Source organism: Mauremys reevesii, linkage group 13 (assembly GCF_016161935.1).
Source record: "Mauremys reevesii isolate NIE-2019 linkage group 13, ASM1616193v1, whole genome shotgun sequence".
Classification (NCBI taxonomy): Eukaryota; Metazoa; Chordata; order Testudines; family Geoemydidae; genus Mauremys; species Mauremys reevesii.
The window spans coordinates 48,089,086-48,110,174 of NC_052635.1; the positions used below are offsets into that span (position 1 = coordinate 48,089,086).

The following is a 21,089-nucleotide window of genomic DNA, read 5'->3' on the forward strand; positions in this document are numbered from 1 at the left end:
GAAGCTGACAGCTCGCGACCTCCCACGTAATAACCTCGCGACCCCCTGAGGGGTCACGACCCCCAGTTTGAGAACCCCTAGGCTAGGGTTATTTATTCAAGAACTGGGCTGTCCCAGGCCTGAGTGGGTGAGGGGGAGAAGGATACTTAGATCTTGGCACGTGTGTTATCTCTGAACATCAGGCAGCTGTTTTCCACCAAGGACAACAAAAGAGGCTGGGGAGGGGAACAAAACAAGGAAGCTTGCAGGCTGGCCAACACCCATCTTCCTCAGCAATCAGTATCAAGGAAGAAAAGGTCCCAGCCTCCCCAAGTATCTGCTTGGAATTTCTCAGGGAGTTAGTCACAATGGGCACGTCTACACAGCACAAAACGTCTCGGAGCCCAGGTCAAATGACTTGGACTCGCAAGGCTCATGCTGCAGGGCCATACGTCGCCGTGTAGAAGCTCAGACTCGGGCTGGAGCCCAGGCTCTGAGACCCACCCCCCCACCCCGAGTTTCAGAGCCCGAAGGGCAACGCTGCCATTTTTAGCCCAGCAGCACGAGCCCAAGTCAGGTGACCTGGGCCCTAGACTCACTGCCACAGGGTATTTCTGACTGTGGATACAACCTGTGTGCCTTCCCTGACTCGCAGTCCCTCCCTCTGCCAAGCAGAGAGCCATCCTCCTGCAGCCAGGGGCAGGGGGGGTGAGACAGCTCCCTGCAGTGCAGCACAGATTCTAGTAATAGTGTCAGCCACTTTTTGTCTTTCCAGTCTTTTGTACTGACAAACTTTTACCCGGAGGGACACCAGTTGGCCCAGGGGACTGGGAATGAGCTCTGGGGCCTTCTGCTCCAGCTTCATAGCTGCCCCAGAGGAGGAGGCATTACCACGTGCGGGCCTGGCCGGCTCGGTGAGACGCCATCCAGTCACTTGTGTCCACATCACAAAGCCATTGCGCTGTCTAGCATACGAGATTTGACTTGTCGGCAGCTTCCGAAGAGAGGCTGAGCTCTCCAGGCAGCATTAGCTACCCTCCCCCGCACAGTGGGTCCCAGCAGGACAGTGCAGAGGGACTTTGGTTAGAGGAATGGGGAAAATCTGCCCTGCAACTGGCTAAAGTGTGACACCTCTGGGGATAAACAATGCCTTTGCTCCAGCCTGGTCTTGTCTCCAGCAGTTTTACCAGTAGGGTGACCAGATGTCCCGATTTTATAGGGACAGTCCTGATTTTTGGGTCTTTTTGGGTCATTTGCAGTCTGGTGACCCTATTTACCAGCCTCCTGCAGGTCCTCCTCCATGGCGGAGGGCCCTAAACAGGATGTCCCGTGCCAGGGCCTAGGACAGGAGGGTTCAAAATCATGAACCATAGAGTTGGCCGAGAATTTATTTTTCCCAATGAGAAGTTGCAACAAAAAACATTAAAACTTGGTTTTGTTAAAAATTCTCATAGAAATTTTTCAGATTTTCATCAAAAAACCTAAAACTAGAGATGGGGGGAGGGGGAAGGGAGAAGTCAGAACGTTTTCAGTGAAAATGGAAATCTTTTCATGAACATTTCCATTCTGTCAAAAAAGAAAAAAACTTCTGGTCAGAAAAAAAAAATTTCGACAAAAGATGTCAAATTTAGGTGTCTGAGGAGTTAGATCCCAGAGCTGAGATGCAAAACTAGGGTGAGATCCATGCCTGGGATGAAGAACTCCCCAGGGAGTTTGCCTTCCTGCTGCATTTGGGAACAGATCCAGGTTAGTGTCCCTGTGTTTGCTGGGGTTTGTTTACAAAATCAAACAGCTGATCAGTGTAGAACAAATCAGTTTTTTGCCCTGGTGTTTCTTGCCTGTTTACAACATTTCTGTTTTGTATAAGCTTCAAATTCTGCAAACTGATGGGGCCATTCTGGACACAGACACAGCAGCCACTGACCTGCTGCTGGCTGCCTCCATTTCCTTTGGCCATCAGTAGGATTTTTACGTAGTGTCTTTCATCCCAGGTGATCCCAAAGGGTGTTCCAAACGACAGTGTGTCCATACAGCACAACCGAATGCAGTTACCTCTGGGGTGGAGGGTGGAAGGCAGCTGACATTTTGGCCAAGGGCACAGGGATGAACATGTCTACTCTTGCAGAAAAGAGCTAGGGGTTCTTTAACATCTGCACAGAGCGGGTAAGGGCTCAGCGTCTGGGGGCCTCAATTGACCTGCCTGGCTAACAGGACAGGGCTGTCTCTACCTGGCCAGCTTCAAACCCAGGGAGTCCATGTAGTCCAAACCTGAGCCTTTGCTACCAAGTCATCCCCACCCCGAGTGATTGCTAATAGCCTGGAATAGCCCGTCCTGCAAAGACGGGGAGCTATTTCAGTGCAGACAGACAGTGTCTATTTTTAAGGCAGAGATGTTTGCACAGTTCCAGTCGGGTCCCTTGTGTGGACAGATCCAACAACAGCCCTACGTCCCCACCCCACTGCTCTTCCAACACTGAATTAGCACCTCTGTGCAGAGGAGGCAGAGCGGGTGGGCGGGGGGGAGGAGCAAGGGAAGGAGGCAGTTTCCCTCTGCCTGTCTGGGGAGGGGGATTCCTTGGGGACATGAGTAAGGAGCAGGGCTGAAAAGGGAAACGCTCTGCCTGTGCACTCGCCTTTCTCAGAGCTCAGCCAGCTAAGTGTGAACTAGCCAGCTCAGCTTTCCCCGGCCTCGCAGATGGAGCGAGGAGGAGAAAGTGTGTCACTCTCATTAGTTCATGTGTATTTCTGGTCATGAAGTTCTACTCCCCAACAAGGGCGGGGTGCTGGAGCGTGGGCCCAGGACCAGCATAACACAGAGTTCCCAGTGTGGGAGGGAAGCCTGCACACAGAACATCACTTGAAATGAAATCTGCCGGTCACTGCGGCTGCCGGGTGCAGTCACAGGGGAGGGCCAGGTCTGAGCTGGTCTGTGTGTTCCTCTGTTTCTGGGAGGAGCAGTGGTTGGCTCCAGGACGGCTCCTTGCACTTGGAGGAACACTCCGAGCAGAGTGAAAGGAGAGCTCTGTGCGCAAGGGAGCACTGACGTCACTGCTAGACGCTGGAAGTGCACAGTGCTAGATGGGGGCCAGGCTCCGTGAAAGGGACACGGGCTCTCGTGTCGCAGGCGGGTATTGTCCTGCCAAGGGACCCGGCTGCAGTTCCAGAGCAGCTGGCTTTGGAACGAGAGCTTGGATGGTCTAGGCCGCGAGCGGAAATGGGCTTAGTGATGCTCAGCTGTGGTGTGTTGTTATGGGCCGTTTGGCTGTAGCCGGCAGAGATGCGCTCACACAGTCCTGTGGCTGGGTGCGCTACCTGGCACTTACTGCGGACCCAGAAATGGTTATTTGGGGAGCTGTTAGTTACAAGTGCAAGGCTTGGGCCCCCAACTACACAGCCAGACTGGGGTGTCCCAGTCAGAACGCTGGGCTCCCCAGGGCGCGTCCCTTGGGGTCTCCATTTTTGTGTCCACAGAAGGGCGGGGGAAGGGCACGAACCAACCATTCCCCCAGACATCACTCAGCAGCGGAAGCAGACTGACTCTCAGACAGAATCACCGCAAAGGGGGCGTACAGACCAGGGAAAGGCTGACGGGGAGCGATTGGAAAGGACCCCAGGTCCCCAGCTGCAGGCACCACGTGTGTGCAGTTACTACTGCACGTGCAGCCAATGCAAAGCACACAGTGCACCGAATAGCCTTGAAATTCCAGTCCCGGGCATCAGCTTGGGCCTGAACGTTACCCATGGCTATGGGCCCCTGCCCGCCAGGGCATCGTGAGACAAAATCCCGTTATAGCAGGCAGGGGATCAGGACATCACATATCAATCCAGCCAGCAGAGCAATGGGGTCCCCACACTGACGGGCACCAGCCGCATATGAAAGAATGAGGAGAATTCTGTCCCCCAGGGAATCGCCCATCGAGTGGCTCCTCCGTACTGGGAGCAGGGAATCATCTGCAGGAGGTGCAGTCCCCCGTACACGCCAGCCACTTAGACTCTCCTGCCCTCTGCATGCTGGGCTGCTCAGGACACCACAGCCCCCAGCCTCTGCCCTGCTGGGGGGCCAGTGAAGGCAGATGCGGAGCCAACCCTGGGCCTGAGCCTCCGCTGGTTCAGTAAGGGGAGCTACCTACAGCCAGGGCCAGCGGGACACGCCTGTAAAGGGCGAGGGGTGCTGGGCCACGGGAGGCCGGAATAGCTCCTGGTGCATCCAAGGGCCAGGGTCTCTCGGGCAGCGCTCACAGAGGGTGAATCGTCCTTCCCCTGGCCCCAGAGGCATTGTCCCCAGGACTATCAGAGCCAGAGGCCAGAGGCAGGGTGTGCTAACGAGGCCGTTTGCTCCGGCAGGGCCATGCCCCATCGAGTCGTCGGGAACCAAGTCCCATTTCCCCGTCTCCGCTGCCCTCCAGCAATCAGCGTGGAGCGCGGTCGTGGACCATCAGGATGGAGCCGCTCTCTCCTTGTTGATTTACTCCCCTCCCGATGCCCGGATCGGCCGCTACGCCCTGACCCTGGAGGCCTCTACGGGGTACCAAGGCAGCAGCTTCAGGCTCGGAGAGTTCATCCTGCTCTTTAACCCTTGGTGTCCAGGTGAGATGTTCATTCCTCCATTTAAGGTGCAGGGGTCTCTCCAAAGGGAGATGGGCCAGAGTCGGAACAGCAGCCTCTGGCTGGGACTGCACAAGCCTGGAGCGGAACGGCCCACGCTGGCCTCTCTTGGATGGGCCGAACCAACACCAGCTCCAAACGCCCACAACTTTGGGGAGGTTTGGCTCTGAGCTTCAGCAGCAGGCCCAGCTGTGCTCCAGCCAGGATCCCTCTAGCTCCTCCCTAGGGAGTGCTGGTTCCCCTTCCCACACCACAGGAACGCACATATTGTCAGACGCCTGCTCCCTCCCTGGAAAATCCCTGACAGTGGGTGCAGTCTGGTGCATGGGGAAGAGCATGGACTGGGGGTAGGAGCCAGCCTTGCCGCTGAATCCAGAACTCTGCCAGATGCAAGGGGACATCTCAATTCCCACCCCTCGCCCACTTGCTGCCCTGCTCCCTCGCTGCCATGGCCATCGGGTTATGGGGCAGAACACGCAGCTCTGAATGCCACTGTGTTAGCGAGCCAGCCAGGGCACAAAACAAGCCACCACTGTCCCTGCTGAGATCAGACAGCAGCATGTGGAGGGAGGGACCAATGTCTGGCCATGGTTGGGCAAGTGACCAACCAGGTTGCCCGCACCTTGTTCTTATCCCCCACTGCTCTCCCCATCAGTACGAGGAATGTTCCCCCATCAAGTCCCCCATCCAAGTGCAGCCTCATGTCACCCAAGTGAAACACAAGGTCTAAAATGACAAACTTCCTGAATTCCAACACATTTTGTGCTGACTCTTCAGAGATAAGGAGTTTAGAAAGTTTCACTTGGCCACCGCCGCGCGGAACACCAGGGCTGGCAGGAAGTTTTTGCAATGAACAAACGACACAAAACATTTGGCCACATTGTTCAGTGTTTTTCACTGAAACAAGAAAAACCAAAAATCTCATCGACAGGAACATTTTTCAGTTTTCATTTTCTTGCATTTCCCTCCCTCTTTCTCTCTTCTTTTTTCTTCCTCTCCCCTTTTCAGTGGGAAAAAAGATGGGGGTGGGGAGGAGATGGGCACACAAGCAAAGCCAACCCCCCCCCATGTTACATTTTAATTCAAATCTAATCGCATTGAAAATTTTCAGCAAATTTCATGAAAAATGTTACCTGCGACGCACAGTTTCATTTCCTTCAGCATTGCTCATGGGAAATCGCGGCCACTTTTCACAGGGGCCCAGATACTCAGCACATAGAACTGTAGCTCGATGGGCAGCTGTGGGGCGATGCCAGTTCATGCCAGGTTAGGATCCGGCCCAGTGGGGTCAGAGCCGTGGGACAAAGCATCACCACGCAAGCCCAGAGGAGGATTTTCTCCTGCATCCTTGGGTCATGAGTCCTAGGCTCTGTGCTGCTCCAGCAATGGTCCAAACTCTGCAGCCGGAAGTAGAGGTATTCCTAGTATGGGGGGCCACCCATCACTGCAGCACTTTTCCCAGAAGCAATGGGGAGCTGTCCAATCTCTGCTAGTTCGTGGGTGCTGGAATGAGAGGCTCGAGGGGGGAGAGCGTCTCCCACTGTTCTCTCCCTCCCTTCTCCCCACAGACGACTCTGTCTTTCTCGAGTATGAAGACCAGCGGTGTGAGTTTGTGCTCACGCAGCAGGGCCTCATCTACCAGGGATCTCTGAAGTTCATCGTCCCTACTGCCTGGAATTTCGGACAGGTGAGTCTCCAGCCCTGACCCCCCTGCCCTGTATTGGCAGCACAGTTACAGGGAGTCGGGGCCCAGGCTGTAATCTCTGCCCGGGAACATGCACATGGAGTTCCTCCAGGTGGAGCATCACAGTGCAGCGAGTCAGAGTCTATTATGCAGGATATCGCCTCTAAGGGGCCTGCAGGAGCCCTCTGGAAACACAGCAGAACCCACCCACTACCGGCAGATAGAATCATGAATGGCACGATACAAAGGGGGAGGGATAGCTCAGTGGTTTGAGCATTGGCCTGCTAAACCCAGGGCTGTGAGTTCAAACCTTGAGGGGGCCATTTAGGGATCGGGGAGAGTTGGGGATTGGCCCTGCTTTGAGCAGGAGGTTGGATTAGATACCTCCTGAGGTCCCTTCCAACCCTGAGATTCTATGATCCCTCCCCCAGCCCCTTTCAGGCTCACTCAACAGCCTGGTTGTGTGGAGACAGCAATCCTGACCCAGTGACTGGGCAGTTCCGCAACACGTGGCCACGCAGGACATTGCATTTCCGGCATGAGCCCTGGTCCCTTGCTGCTGGGGGCTGTGCTGTGCAGCATCCTCCACCCCAGCCTTCTGCCATCTGCTCCGGCCTGCAAACAGAGAGGCACTGAGAGCCCAAGGGGAGTGGTGCCCAGCACCCCCCTTCCCCCAAAGGAGACAATCCGAGATGCTGCGGGGGGAGATCAGCAGGGATGGGAGGAGAAGATTCTGGGAAGAGTTGCTAGTGGGGAAACACACCGAACCCCCATGACCGCACCAGGCTGGCTTCCCCGCTCTGCTCAGGGAGAGGGGAGAGCGCTGGGGGCTAATCACAGCTGACTGGCTCCTGCATAAACAGAAGCTTTAACTTACGCCACTGGGCCCTTCTGCCAGCAGATAACCAGGCCCATCGGAGCCTCTCCCTACCACGTGCCCTCGGCTGGGTCCCAGGGCAGGAGGAGATGCGGCTGGGTGGTGGGGGTGGAGTGGCTTTATGCCAGTGGGGAGCCCCCCTACACGGGGGGAGGACTCCAGTGCAAAGCTGCAGCCTGTGCAAGGTCCCTTTATCTCACGTGTGCAGCAGTAGATGAACCTGGCGGTTCAGAGCACCAGCCCCCACACACAGAACAGGGTTCGCTGCTCACCCACCACGTCCCATCCCATGTGCTGGGCAGCAGGGGTCAATTTCTGTGTCCTCTGATAACACCTCAGTGGAAATCTCACACCTCCTGCCTCTAGAGGCAAATTAAAATCTCATTTCCGAAGGGGAAAATGCTGAGTTCAGATCCCCGGAGCAGCCCATAAATCCTTAACCAATGAGGCCTGGGAGAGAGGCCAGGACAGAACACTCCATAATAATGACAAAAACACCCTCTGTCTGGGAAACATATGGAGGGGCCTTTGTAAGATAACCAGCTCCCCCCTCCCAGGTTACAGTGCTGATAAGGGGACTGCTAGTGCCCTGCCTCGGTGTATTTTGGTCAGGAGCACGTCATGTCTGCATTTCAAACGCCTTTGGCCATATTGGGGCTGGGGCTGCAGCTGGCTCCAGCCACGTTCCCCCACCCGTGAGCTCCTCTCTCTTTGGGGCTGAGTGACCTGCAATTCCCAAGGCAGACAACAGAGCTGCAGATATACCTGTCCTATCTCCTAGAACTGGAAGGGACCCCGAAAGGTCATCGAGTCCAGCCCCCTGCCTTCACTAGCAGGACCAAGTACTGATTTTGCCCCAGATCCCTCAGTGGCCCCCTCAAGGACTAAACTCACAACCCTGGGTTTAGCAGGCCAATGCTCAAACCACTGAGCTATCCCTCCTTCTGAGCGCCTCCTGGGAGGGGGTCCTGTCGGGGGTGGAGCTGAATCAGGGGCTTTCCAGCCTCTTAGCATTCACCACCACTGCACCCCTGAATGCAGCAAATTCCTCCTCCACCGTTACAAAAATCACCCTAGGTCACCAAAGTTCCCTGGCTCCTGTGCAGAACAGCAGCTGTCACTCAAGGCCAGCTCCTCAAAGGCCCTTCTGAGCACTGGCTGCCCAGTGCAATCCTCAGCCCCAGGCTCCCTGCACAATGCAGGGGGAGAGTTAGACGCTGGCTGAAGGGTTTGTCCACACAGCGTGTTAGTGCACAGCAAGGGGGGGCGGGAGACATTCAGAAACCAGCGGGGTGGGAAGCTGCCTAAGCTAGCCGGGAATGAAAGGCAGGGAACGTGCTGGGATTAGGCACCTAAGCAGCTGGCTGGCCAGAGACAGACAGCTCCCTCCACCAAGAGCCCTAAGCCCATCTCAGACAGAAAGAGAGACCCCGCCCCCATAGCCAATGTTCTAGCGGGAAGGATGTTCCCCTGGGAAGCGGGACACTGACGTTCAACTTCCCCCTGCAGCCCAGGGACTTGCACATGTGCTGTCGCACTCGGCTGCGCTGGGGTGGGGGAGACACACGCTCATCTGGAGGGCTCAGGTGTGCTCCGGGCATGCCTAGGACGGGGCCCCATTGTTGAGATGGGCGGGGACCTCCACAGCTAGGGCTCTGAGTGCGGGGTGGGGCGGCACCGAGCAGCGGCGGTTCCAGGCACCAGCGCTCCAAGCGCGTGCTGGAGCAGCAAGCTGCGGGAGGCGCCTTGCCAGTCCCTGCGAGGGCGGCAGTCAGGCAGCCTTCGATGGCTTGCCTGCGGGAGGTCCCCGGTCCCGCGGCTTCGGCGGCTTGCCTGCGGGAGGTCCCCGGTCCCGCGGCTTCGGCGGCGTGCCTGCGGGAGGTCCCCGGTCCCGCGGCTTCGGCAGCGTGCCTGCGGGAGGTCCCCGGTCCCGCGGCTTCGGCAGCGTGCCTGCGGGAGGTCCCCGGTCCCGCGGCTTCGGCAGCATGCCTGCGGGAGGTCCCCGGTCCCGCGGATTCAGCGGGAATTCAGCGGTGGGTACACGCGCCGCTGAATCCGGCGGGACCGGGACCTCCTGCAGGCACGCTGCCGGCCGCGGACCGGGACCTCCCGCAGGCATGCTGCCGGCCGCTGGACCGGGACCTCCCGCAGGCACGCAGCGTGCCTGCGGAGTCCGGGACCTCCCGCAGGCACGCTGCCTGCGGGTGCCGCAGGACCGTGGACCTCCTGCAGGCACGCTGCCGGGCCGCGGGACCGGGGACCTCCCGCAGGCAAGCCACTGAGGGGCTTGGGGCGGCAAAAAAGCTAGAGCCGCCCCTGGCACCGAGGGCGCTGTGTGCACACCCAACGGTACAGTCAGGTGGCGAGAGCAGAACAGTGAGCGCTGAGGGAATTTGGGCAGCCGCTGAGGATGTCAGTAGGACCCAAATGGTGGATTCAGGCTCCTAAAGCAGCAAGAGGCACCCATATCCCTGGGGGATCCGAGCCTCTTCAGGGAAGTCTTGTGACTCCTGCAAGGATGATGGGGCTAAGCAGCTGGGTTCCCACGGATGTGTGGGGCCCGGCCATGGCCTGGCTTTCCAAGAGGCATCCCAGCTGCACGCCAGCAGTCTGCTCAGCGCCTGGGCGGGAGGCTCAGCTCATTCATTTTCCATGCTTAGCCTTGAACTTTGCACACACCAGCTCCTTATCTGCACAAATGGACAAAAGCATCCAAACTCCCTGTCCCACTCCCCCGCCTTTGTACAAGCCCCAGGCTGTCAGATACAGGGGTGGCTCCAGGCACCAGCACGCCAAGTGCGTGCTTGGGGCGGCATGCCGCGGGGGGCACTCTGTCGGTCGCCGCAAGGGCGGCAGGCAGGCTGCCCTTGGTGGCTTGCCTGTGAAGGGTCCGCTGGTCCCGCAGCTTCAGCGGACCTCCCGCAGGCTGCCACCGAATTCGCGGGACCGGGGACCTCCCACAGGCAAGCCGCCGAAGGCAGCCTGCCTGCCGTGCTTGGGGTGGCAAAATGCCGAGAGCCGCCCCTGGTCAGATAACATTGCTCTGAAATGTCAAGGCCTCCCCATCGCAGAACTGCTCTCACAGGTGCCTTGAGGACAGGCACCAGTCCCAGTCAGCCTGTCGGGCTCTCGCTTTCTCCTTCCAAGTGCCCCGAGCTGCCTCCCTAAGTAAACATGCCGAGCGTTTCTCAGGAGCCTTGGCACGGGGCCGGGTGGGGGCCAGGAATGCGCATTCTCACTGATGTTGGAACCGGGGAGACAGTCAGTGCCTGATCCCCCTGTGCTGGTCCTGGCCATGGCCGCACACTAAGGGGCAAACCCCTGGGTAGCCCCCGGCTACCAAGACAGCGGCAGAGCCTCTGCCGCCCAAAGGGTGGGGCCTGGGGGCAGCCCACTCTGGAGGATGCTGCCCCTGGGCTCTCCCACGCCCTCACCGTGTGTCCTCCTTGTTACAATGGCACGTGAGACAGACCTGAGCGAGGGAGGGGCTGGGTCCCCCGACGCGTCTCACGCCCTGGGGTGCAGCTACTTTCTATCCCTCCCAGACCTAGCCCCAGCGCTGGGCTAGCTCGCCCGCCCAGGGGGGACAAGTAGCCTCCGTGCCAGGGCCAGCTTCCGGGCTTCACCGCGCTCCTGTCTCTCTCTCCACTGCACCAGTTTGAAGATGAAATTCTGGACGCCTGCCTTCAGCTGCTGGACACAAACCCCAAATTCCTTCGAGACCAGAACCGAGACTGCTCCCGCCGCAATAACCCCGTTTACATTGGCCGGGTCGTGAGCGCCATGGTGAGTCTGGGGAACTTTCGGAGTAGCCAACAGGCAGCTTTTTATCTGCTGGCTGGTCCGCCCACCAGTGGCCATTCCACTCACTCATCCCCAGATCCCATATGTGTCGCCTGTATTCCCTGAGCTGCCCTGGTCAGCCAGCCAGCTACAGCCCCGCGTATTATGGGCACCATTAGACAGTGGTGACACTGATCGCTCAGCCCAGCTGACCCGACTGTGCTCTGCCTCATTCTGTATACGGGGCTACCTAGGCACCCCAGCAAGTTTTCACACCGTCCGCACGATTGAACCACACTCACCCCACAGCAGTGGCTCTGCTCCACCCCGGGAGTTGTGGGGCTCACAGAGCCACTCAGGTTTGGGGGCCCTGTCAAACATGGGCCTGGGGCAGACTACCCCCCAGTGGCCCTGCCCCCAACTGGCGTTCTGCCAACGGTACACACCATGCAATTGCATAACGTGAATACGGCTGGGGGCGACCATTGCCGTGGTAACGGTGAATGGCCCGGGCTGCAGACAGCCAGTGTTAGAGGCAGGTTGATTTCCCGTTTAAGAGGGTGATTGTCTGCAGCTGCCTGGGCCTTGCGAGAGGTCCCCGGGGGATGGGGAGGAGGCACAGAGCAGACAAGGGGAATTAAGGTGAGTGACCACGGGGCTCTCTCTTCCTCTCATGTATAAAATCTCCACCCATCTGTCAATCCATCCACTCACTCTTCAACCTCCATCTATCCCTAAACCTATCCATCCGCCCTTCACTGGTCTGGTCTGTCCATCCACCAGCGCACGCATCTATCCACCACTCCTCCGGTTATGAATCCGTTTCTCCACTGATCTCTGCGTCCAGTCCAAACTCACACCCACAGCTTCCCTTCTGACGGCTCTTTCCATGCCCTCTGCTCACCAGGAATCTCATCTGTTGTGTTGCAGGTGAATTGCAATGATGATCAGGGGGTGCTTGCAGGGCGCTGGGACAATAAGTACGAGGACGGGGTGAGCCCTATGTCCTGGATAGGGAGTGTGGACATTCTCCGGAGGTGGAGGAAGTACGGATGCCAGCCAGTCCGATATGGCCAGTGCTGGGTCTTTGCGGCAGTGGCATGTACAGGTGAGGAGACCAGCTGACAGCTGCAGACGATTCCCCCTCCTCCCAGGACTGGATCATTCAGATTCCCACTCGCCCCTCACGTTCCAGGGCTCACAGTGACCCAGCTGACACTGCTGTGGGGCCAGAGTAACTCTGCTGAGGTCCGTGGCCTCAGACTTGTCAGCAGGGGAGCGTCTCCTCCGGGCTGATTTCCTACCAGTTACGCTTTCTGTTAGTCTAATTAGTCAGGAAACTGCAAACATGAGAAAAACACCTTGGTTTCTCAGTTACTTCTCTCTCGTGTCCCCCTAGCATGCAGCCCCCCCCGCAACAGGCACAGCATCACGTACTACATGAATGACAAAGAATAGTTTAAAATGATGTAATTAATCCACACAGACCATTGAGAAATACTATGTGAATGATTGACAGAAAATTCATTGGCCTTCCCCCATGTGCACACACAGGGACAAAATCTCATGTCACCACAGTCTAACTCAAAGGGAACTTTACCAATGTGAGCGGAGTCAAACTGGTGCAAATCAGAACAGAATCCGGCCTTAAATTTTTCAAGACACACATATAGGTGCAGACACTTATTTTTCTTGGGGACAAAGTGCATGAGGGCTTGGCCTTGTTTTCCTGGGTACATAAACAGGAGGAAGAAAATAGCTAAAACATGTGGACTTCTCAGGCCTGCCCACCCCTACCGGTGGCCTTCAAAACTTTAGAACTACCTGTATATTCTGAAGGGTGCCCGGATTATTGTAAGCAGCAGCTAGGAGATTAAATAAACTGGTTGGATGTTAAATTCGACCTGTTCATGGAATCCCTTGAAAGCATTTCCCCAGCCTCTTTTGTGCCTTGTTTCTAGTGAAGTATCAGAGCTTGACAGACTGTCAGTGTCACTGAACATCCCTTCCATCATCGTTGCCTCCCCTGGAGCACGTATGAAATTTTGGCCCAAAAGAAATTAAAAAAAAAAAAATGTGGGTTGCTGTGGCCGCAACCCCTGTCTGTGACATGGTCTCTCTGGGCTTCCACACAGCAGCCTGGGCACCTGGTAGGACAACGCTTCCCTGCATTGCAGAGGGGTTGTGAGGCTCAGGGACTGGACAGCACTTGGAGAGCCTGGGATGGAAAGGGATTCAAGGGATTCCAATAGCCAGTCACCATGGCTCACTCCCCTTCTCCCTCCCTCCCCAGTCCTGAGATGTTTGGGAATTCCCACCCGCGTGGTGACCAATTATAACTCCGCCCACGATACCAACAGCAACTTGGTCGTCGACCGTTACCTAGACGAAATGGGAACCCTGCAGAAGACATCCAAAGACATGATATGGTGAGTAGTGTCCACGGCAAGGGACGCTGTGCTTCAGGGTGAAATGCTCATCATAATATCCCGGGCTACACAAATACTGCTCCGTACGGCATGCCAGGAGCTGGGCTCTTCAGGAACGCAGGCCACGTTCTCCACTCAGTTACAGGCAGATCTCATGCAGGGTTGAGGCCCCCTGTAAGATCAGTAATGGCACTTGGCAATGTCCACCTCAGCAAGCACTGAGCAAGGGGCAGAGGACAGCGCCTGAGTGTCCCTAGCAGACAGCGCTGGAAAGTTGTGACTCTCTAGGACAGGCTGCTGGACACCTCCTACGTCAGGGATGCAGACGACATGACCGTTCAACTCTCTCTCCCCTCTCTTTGCTCTTCTTACAGGAATTACCATTGCTGGGTGGAGTCCTGGATGACCCGGCCCGACCTTCCCCCTGGCTGTGATGGATGGCAGGCTTTGGATCCGACTCCTCAGGAGAAGAGCGAAGGTAAGGAGATGCTATAGGCAGTGGGCCTGAGGCCTGCCTGCGAAAGCAATCAGCCACGCCTGGTTCTGTCCGTAGCCCTCACCTCAGGACCCTTTTTCTCTCTAGGACAGAAACATAGCACACTAGCCCTGCTCCCAACCTAGGTTGTGGGGCCCCCTGGTCTCCGGCAGTGTCATGGTCAGGACTTTCCCCAGGCTTGGCAGGGGTTCACGGGGCTTGCTTGCCCTCTCACTGTCTTCTGCTGCAGCCCTGGGAGAGCGTCCCCCTGTTTCTATTCCCCCAGCTGGGAACCATCAGAGCCACTCACTCGATGCTGCACAGCTGGGTCGGATGATTCCCAGCACTTGCCTGCCGGGCTCTTCTCCAGAACAGAGCTGGCTGCTCCTCAGCCCTCCCGGCTTTTAAAGGGCAGGCTGCCCTGTTACAGAGGCCAATTACTGAGTGCTCACTTCAGTCCAGTCCAGATGGTGTATGGCACGCGCCCACCATATCCAAGATCCTGACTGGTGCAGCTCACCCAGCTCATTCCCAAGCACACTGACCGTGCTCACTAAACACGGAAGACAATGCAGAATCCTTTCTCCCCAGGGGCATACTGCTGCGGGCCAGCTCCAGTCAAAGCCATCAAGGAAGGTGAACTGAGGCTGAAATACGACATCCCGTTTGTCTTTGCGGAGGTCAATGCGGATGTTGTTTATTGGGTGCTGCAGAAGGATGGCTCCAGAAAGAAGACCATCCACTCTTCTACCGTAGGAAAGAACATGAGCACGAAAAGCGTGGGCAAAGATACCAGAGAAGACATTACCCACAACTACAAGTATCCCGAGGGTATGTGCTGCTTGTCGGAGGATGTGTTGCAGGACAGGTGCCAGCTGGTGTTCATTTCTTCTGCCGATTTGTGGGCAGGAATCATGCTAGTTCCCACTGAGCTCATAGAATCAGAGCGAGATAGGACTGGAAGGGACCTCAATAGGTCATGATGAAATAGAGGCAGAAAGGAAGGGCAAAGCATGATGCAGCTTGGGAAGGTCTGGTCACTGCCCAGTGAGAGAAAAGCCAAGTGCTGGGGGATAAAATGGGGGGAACTCAGGATTGGACAAGAATAATCTAATTAATAAAGCATCTGATTGGTCAAGCTGCAGTGGTCTCATTCAGGACGGTTGTGGGGAGAAGGGCAAAGGCAGCTGGGACTCCTGTGCCAGCATCTTGTTGACCTACCTGGTAACAATGATCTTTTCATGCACTGCAGGATCAGACCAAGAAAGGGAAGTGTTTGCAAAAGCAGAACTCCAGAAGAGTTCCCTGACTGAGGAGGAGAAGGGCGTGAGCATCAAGATCAAGGTGTCCGAGGGCATGAACAATGGCTGCGATTTTGACGTCTACGCGGTCATCAGCAACAACACTGAGACCGAACGGCTGTGCAGGCTCATGTTCTGTGCCCGAACTGCCAGTTACAATGGAGTCATGGGCCCTGAGTGTGGGATGAAGGATCTTCTGAATGTCATTCTCCTACCCCATGCAGGTAAGAGACTGGCTCTGGGAATGATACTGGAAATAAAGCAGGGAGAACGGAGCAGAGAAAATTCTCTACTTCCTGGACCAGACCCTCAGCTGATGGCAACCAGCCAAGTTCTTTTAAACCCAGTGGCACTGTAGTGATTTGTACCAGCTGACCATGCGGCTCTCTTTAGCTGTCCATCCCTCGTTGTATGCATTGCAAAGCGCAGCACAGCTCAGCATTGTGTGTGTATCCTACGGCCGGATCTGAGACAATAGGGGAGATCGCAGACAGACGTTGTAGAGTGTTTTCTCCATTGTGGTAGAAATGGCATTTTGCCGAGCTCATTCTCAAACAGTATTTTGTACTGTGGCAAGGGCAGTGTCTGTATGGTACAGAGGGGCTGACTTTGAAATCAGTGCACAGAATGGTGCATGTCTACCTCGGAGTTTAGCTGCTCAGCACCAGGGCATCTACGAACCTTGGAAGACTTAATGTTTGTTTTTTTAATGAAGATCTAATTATTTAAATCCTTGTTACAGCCCTGCCCAGCTGTTTGGGTTTTCCATTGATCAGTATTCTGGGAAAGCCAAGTCAAATGAGTGAGTTTTGTACTTTGATCTGAAGGCGGCAAGACTGGTCATTCCCATGTGTCCTGGGAAGGCCAGGACTGTCCGGTGGCAGGCCAGATGCCAAGGCAGCTTTGCCCTCATGCTCACCCATCTCCTTCTTGTGGCTGGCAGTGCCATTGTCTCAGCAGAGCTTAGCGCTGATGGGCAGTCTAGGGCAGAAATGCTATCTATGAATACACTGCCAGGAAGAAGCTTGCCAATAGCGGGACAGCTGTATCATCTCTTTTCTAGGACATCATAGGCCAGAAGAACCTCACAGCCAGATCTAACCTGGATGTCATCCCAGCCGCTAAGTTTATATGCAAACTTTTGCATACAATTTACACCCACAAATCAGATTTGTGGGTGCAAATCAAGCAGGCATCACGTTGCATGGACAAAATCCAGTGATCTAGAGGGCACTCACAAATCCCATCTGTTTATGCAAAATCTGGTTTTAGCTTGTTCAAAGTTGGAGCTGGTTTTTGACAATTTGACCCAACATATTGTCGTTATTGACTGCTGAGACTCAAATCAACACAGATTAACACAACCCTCATTCCAGATTGGCACTTTGCATTGAATTGCTAAACGAGCTGTGAGCTGAGGACAGATTTTCATTCTGAACTTCAGTTTCCTGGCCACAGCCGTGTGCGAGTCTACAGATGTTATTTTACTTAATTCAATTGTATAACAAGCCACCTGGGTCATCGGTTCATACAAACTATGGGCTGGCGCAGCACAAGAATTCAGTATTTGTGTTTAATCCCGTGCAATAATAAAGGTGCCAAACACACCTTGGAGGCAAACTACCAGGATAAATAGCACCTAAGGCTATTTCCTCTGGGCCGGCTCCCAGCTGAGACACGTAGGTGGTGCTTATCCTGGTAGGTAGCCGCCAAGCTGCATGAGCCACTTTCACTATTGCACAGAGAGGGTTTTGAAATGGCTCTGCGGCACCGCAGCCTGCCTCTACGTGCAAGCCCCCATGCAGGCGGGTTGTTATTTGATAGGCTCTGGCTCTCTGGGCTTCTGCTTTGTGGCCAATGCAGGTCTCAGTGTTTTTCTGCTTTATTTATTTATTGTTGTGGATTTGTAATCTTCGATGAAAGGATAAAGAACATTGTTCAGGTAGAGGGGCCGGAAATGGATTTGGAGATGGGCCAAAGCAGCGTCTTTCTGACTCTCTCCAAACGAGTTGGGCTTATCCGCACTGATCTCTCTTTCTAGGTCTTTATATCGCACTCCTCTGTCCCCTCGCAGAAGAGGTTTCTCTCTCACTATTTCTGCATTCTATTTTCTCTCTCATTAATACATTTTTATTTTGAAAATTCTGACTCAAGCTGCTCCACTCATTGGTATAACCAGGCAACAGGTGATCCCAAACCCATTTACAAATGCATGAAGTGTTAAAGCCAGGTGTTATGGCTCCCAGACCCACGCTCGGCTGCCCAATCCAGACCTGGGTTTTACGGCTCCTAGACCCACGCTCGGCTGCCCAATCCAGACCTGGGTTTTACAGCCCTGGACCCATGCTCAGCTGCTAGATCTGAGATTACAGAGCCAGATCCTTGAAAACTGGATCAAGTGGACAGAGAGCCACTTTAGGCCATAGCTAGGTCTCTCATAGACTCATAGACTTTAAGGTCAGAAGGGACCATCATGATCATCTAGTCTGACCTCCTGCACAATGCAGGCCACAGAATCTCACCCATCCACTTCAACAACAAATCCCTAACCTATGTCTGAGTTATCGAAGTCCTCAAATTGTGGTTTAAAGACCTCAAGGTGCAGAGAATCCTCCAGCAAGTGACCCGTGCCCCATGCTGCAGAGGAAGGTGAAAAACCTCCAGGGCCTCTGCCAATCTGCCCTGGAGGAAAATTCCTTCCCGACCCCAAATATGGCGATCAGCTAAACCCTGAGAATGTGGGCAGGACTCACTAGCCAGCACCCAGGACAGACAGGCTCGGGGACCTGGATGGTGACCAGCCTGAGGTTGTGCAGGAATGTGAGGCAGCCTTCCTGCTCCTGCAGGTCCAGACAAAGCCCGGGCCAGATGGGCGCATACTGCCCGAAAAACTAACTAGGAACAAGATTTGCCTCAAGAGGAAAGCACTGAGTCTGTGTGAGATCCGAGTTCGCTGCACCCTCGGTGGTTAGAGAGAGGCTGAGACCGCTGCCTATCATGATGACCAGTTGCCTTGTACTCCTGCGTTCATCTGTAGCCATCTGGCTCCTCTTGCCGTACACTGAGATGGTCAGTTCTCTGGGGCAGGGTCCCGCCTTTCGTTCTGTGTCTGAACAGCTCCTGGCCCAGTGAGGTCCTGGCCCAAGACGGGGGCTCCTGGGTGCTAGGATAATACAAATAAATAATAACAACATCCCTGTACAGCGCCACTGCGGAGGCGTCGTGACCTGTTAGCGCTCCTCTGGAGAGTTCTTAAGGCCTAATATTTCAGGGGTGCTGAGTCCCGCTCCTAGGGTTGCCAGGAGCCCGGTTTTTGACCAGAACAGCCAGTCAAAAAGAGACCCTGGCGGCTCCGGTCAGCGGCTGTTAAAAGTCAGCTCGGCCCCAGGCAGACTGGGGTGCGGAAGGAGGTTTAGGCTGTGGGCTCTGGGTGGTGCTCACCTCAGGCACCTCCCGGGAAGCAGCAACATGTCCCTGTGGCTTCTAGGCGAAGGGAGGCTCTGTGCACTGCCCCTAAGCACCAGCTCCGCCCCCGCAGCTCCCATTGGCCGCGGTTCTGAGCCAATGGGAGCTGCGGAACTGGTGCCCGGGCTCCACACCCTCCCCCTGGCACCATCCCCACAGCTCCCATTGGCTGCGGTTCCAGGCCAATGGGAGCTGTGGAGCCAGCACTCGGGGGAAGCGTGCAGAGCCTCCCTGGCCACCCTTGCACCTCAGGGACATGTCACCGCTTCCCAGGAGGTGCCTGAGGTAAGCGCTGCCTGGTTTTTCTAATCCATTACCATTACTGACAGTGAAGTTAAAAGAGTTTGGGGGGTTGTATGATTTTTTAAACCAGCTGGTTTCTTTTATGTTTATATCACTGTATCTACGGACGGTTAAACACCAGAATAGACTTATAGCTAGAAAGTTTTTCTTGGCATCTTAAACTCTGGAATAGTCTACCAAGGGAGGCTGTGGAATCCCCATCACTGGTGGTTTTTAAGAACTGGTGGGACAACAAACTCAGGGATGGTCTAAGTTCTTTAAAGGTGACAGCTTGTCAAGACCTCAGTTTTACATCTGGTCTAAATTCCATCAAAGGATAGACACCTTTTAGATTAAACAAGCTAATTGCAGGAAGGTTAGCATAAGGTTTCTCTTTTAAAAGGTTTCTGCTCTATCTAAAATGCTAAACTAACACAGCTCAATAGAGAACAGAACAGGCCGTATCAACGTGCATTTGGATTTCCCTTTCCTCACAGGGCATGTTTGCCAAATCTCTTATCCTTTTTCTCTTGCGCCCCTCTGCTCACCTTCATTGAGTGTAGAAAAGATCAGAAAGAGGTCTGTAACCGTGCAAGTGCTTTGGAATCCTTCTGGAGGAAAGACTCCATTGATGAGAAATTTGCTATTTCGCAACAGACACTGAGGTCTGAGCTGACTTACAGGTCGTGTCGCCAGGACAGAGAGAGGACAGGCCTAGAGGATCGTTCATGCATGCATGCCCAGCTCTCAGCACTCACAGCTCTCTTTACTCTCCCCTGCACTCTGCCACCCACCCCCCCAGGCCAGTGCCCCCCAGGGCTCAGGGCTCTGTCAGGGCTGCAACTTCTCGCCAGTTCAGTTCTCAGCTTTGCTGCAGGAGCTGCCGCCCCAGAGCAGCCCCCCGCCGCCCCCAGCCCGCCCCGGGGCTGTTTCCAATTTGGCGACTCACGACCAGGCTGCCCTCCCATCAGCACTCTCGCTGCGGGAACCCCGAATGCAGAGACCATTCAGCAGCTCCCTGCTATCGCACAGCACTGTCACTGAGCAGCCCCATCAGCTCACCCTGCGAGGGGCCCACAACCTGCCCCAACACGCAGCTTTATCGGGCTGGCCAAAAGCAGCCCGCGGACCCAGAACTGGGTCGGAACCAGCGGGGCTCACAGGCCTCACACACCTCTGTCTATAGCCTTCCAGAGACTATGGATTTGTCTGGAAAATGCCAGCAGTGCAGGGGTTAACAAGAGCTGAATGTGAATCCCTGGTTAGTAGTGGAAGTTATGCATGAAGATTAGAGTCACAAACCAGGCCTGTATCTCATCTGATAACACAGGACTCATTCCTCTGTTTGCAATCACTTCCAGGGTGCCCCTCCACTGAAAGCATCCCACACCCAAGATCTGGGGGCCCTGGCTGCTGGCGGAGCCAGCTGTAGCTTGCTCTTCTGCCTGGTTCTTGAAGCAGACACCTCAGCATCATCCCTTGCTATACCTGCCTGCTCCTGGCTTCCCAAGGCCAGCTGCCCTGGGCACAACCCCTTTGGATTTCCAGTTCCTCTCCTCAGACTTCCCGCCTCGGTATTGCCATCAGACTTTGCCACTGTCATGCTAGCTTGTCTCTGGGCACAATCCCAACCCCGGAAAACCAGACATTCCACCACACTCAGAGCCAGGGTGGGGGGCGGCCCCTCCCACTGACGTGGGTTTGTGACACCTGCTTGTGCCAGACCTGAAATCACCCTCTTTTCTCTGTCATTTCCATCCCTGCCTACTGACTGCATGAGCTGCAGGGAGACAGCTGGCCCCAGACTAGGTGACGGCCCAGCCCCCGGCTCAGTGATCCTTGGGCACCAGGAAGCCAGAGAGAGTCGAGGTTTTGGGGGACAGCTAATCTGGATCTTTTTCACCTTTCTCTCCAGAAAAGACCGTGCCCCTGCGTATTCTGTATGAGAAGTACGGCAGCTGCCTGACCCAGGACAACATGATCAAGCTGGTGGCCCTCCTGTTTGAATACCAGACCGGAGATATCGTCCTTGGGGTCCGAGACATCTACATAAAGAACCCGGATATTAAGATTAGGGTAAGGGCTTCAGCACGCCCCCTGCTGGCACTGCTGAGCACGTGTCCGGTCCCTGCTCAGCTCCGCAGACGTGGAGGGGACGGGGACACATTCTCAGCCCAGTATCCTTGGTGTTAGCCAGGCAGCAATAATG

At 55.4% G+C, this 21,089-nt stretch overlaps 1 protein-coding gene and 1 long non-coding RNA gene across 2 annotated transcripts in view; one reads left to right on the plus strand and one right to left on the minus strand.

Annotated features, from left to right (window-relative positions):
• LOC120380239 overlaps positions 1–21,089 on the minus strand; it is a 68,457-nt gene that overhangs the window by 40,551 nt on the left and 6,817 nt on the right. The gene's annotated exons all lie outside the window — the stretch shown is intronic.
• Positions 1–21,089, plus strand: part of TGM2 (transglutaminase 2) — a 36,113-nt gene that overhangs the window by 12,736 nt on the left and 2,288 nt on the right. Inside the window, exons 3-11 of the mRNA XM_039497771.1 lie at positions 4,324–4,566; positions 6,153–6,271; positions 10,803–10,931; positions 11,859–12,036; positions 13,222–13,357; positions 13,732–13,835; positions 14,424–14,663; positions 15,085–15,357; positions 20,796–20,956. Coding sequence (XP_039353705.1) covers positions 4,324–4,566; positions 6,153–6,271; positions 10,803–10,931; positions 11,859–12,036; positions 13,222–13,357; positions 13,732–13,835; positions 14,424–14,663; positions 15,085–15,357; positions 20,796–20,956 — 1,583 coding nt within the window. The remainder of the gene's footprint in view (positions 1–4,323; positions 4,567–6,152; positions 6,272–10,802; positions 10,932–11,858; positions 12,037–13,221; positions 13,358–13,731; positions 13,836–14,423; positions 14,664–15,084; positions 15,358–20,795; positions 20,957–21,089) is intronic.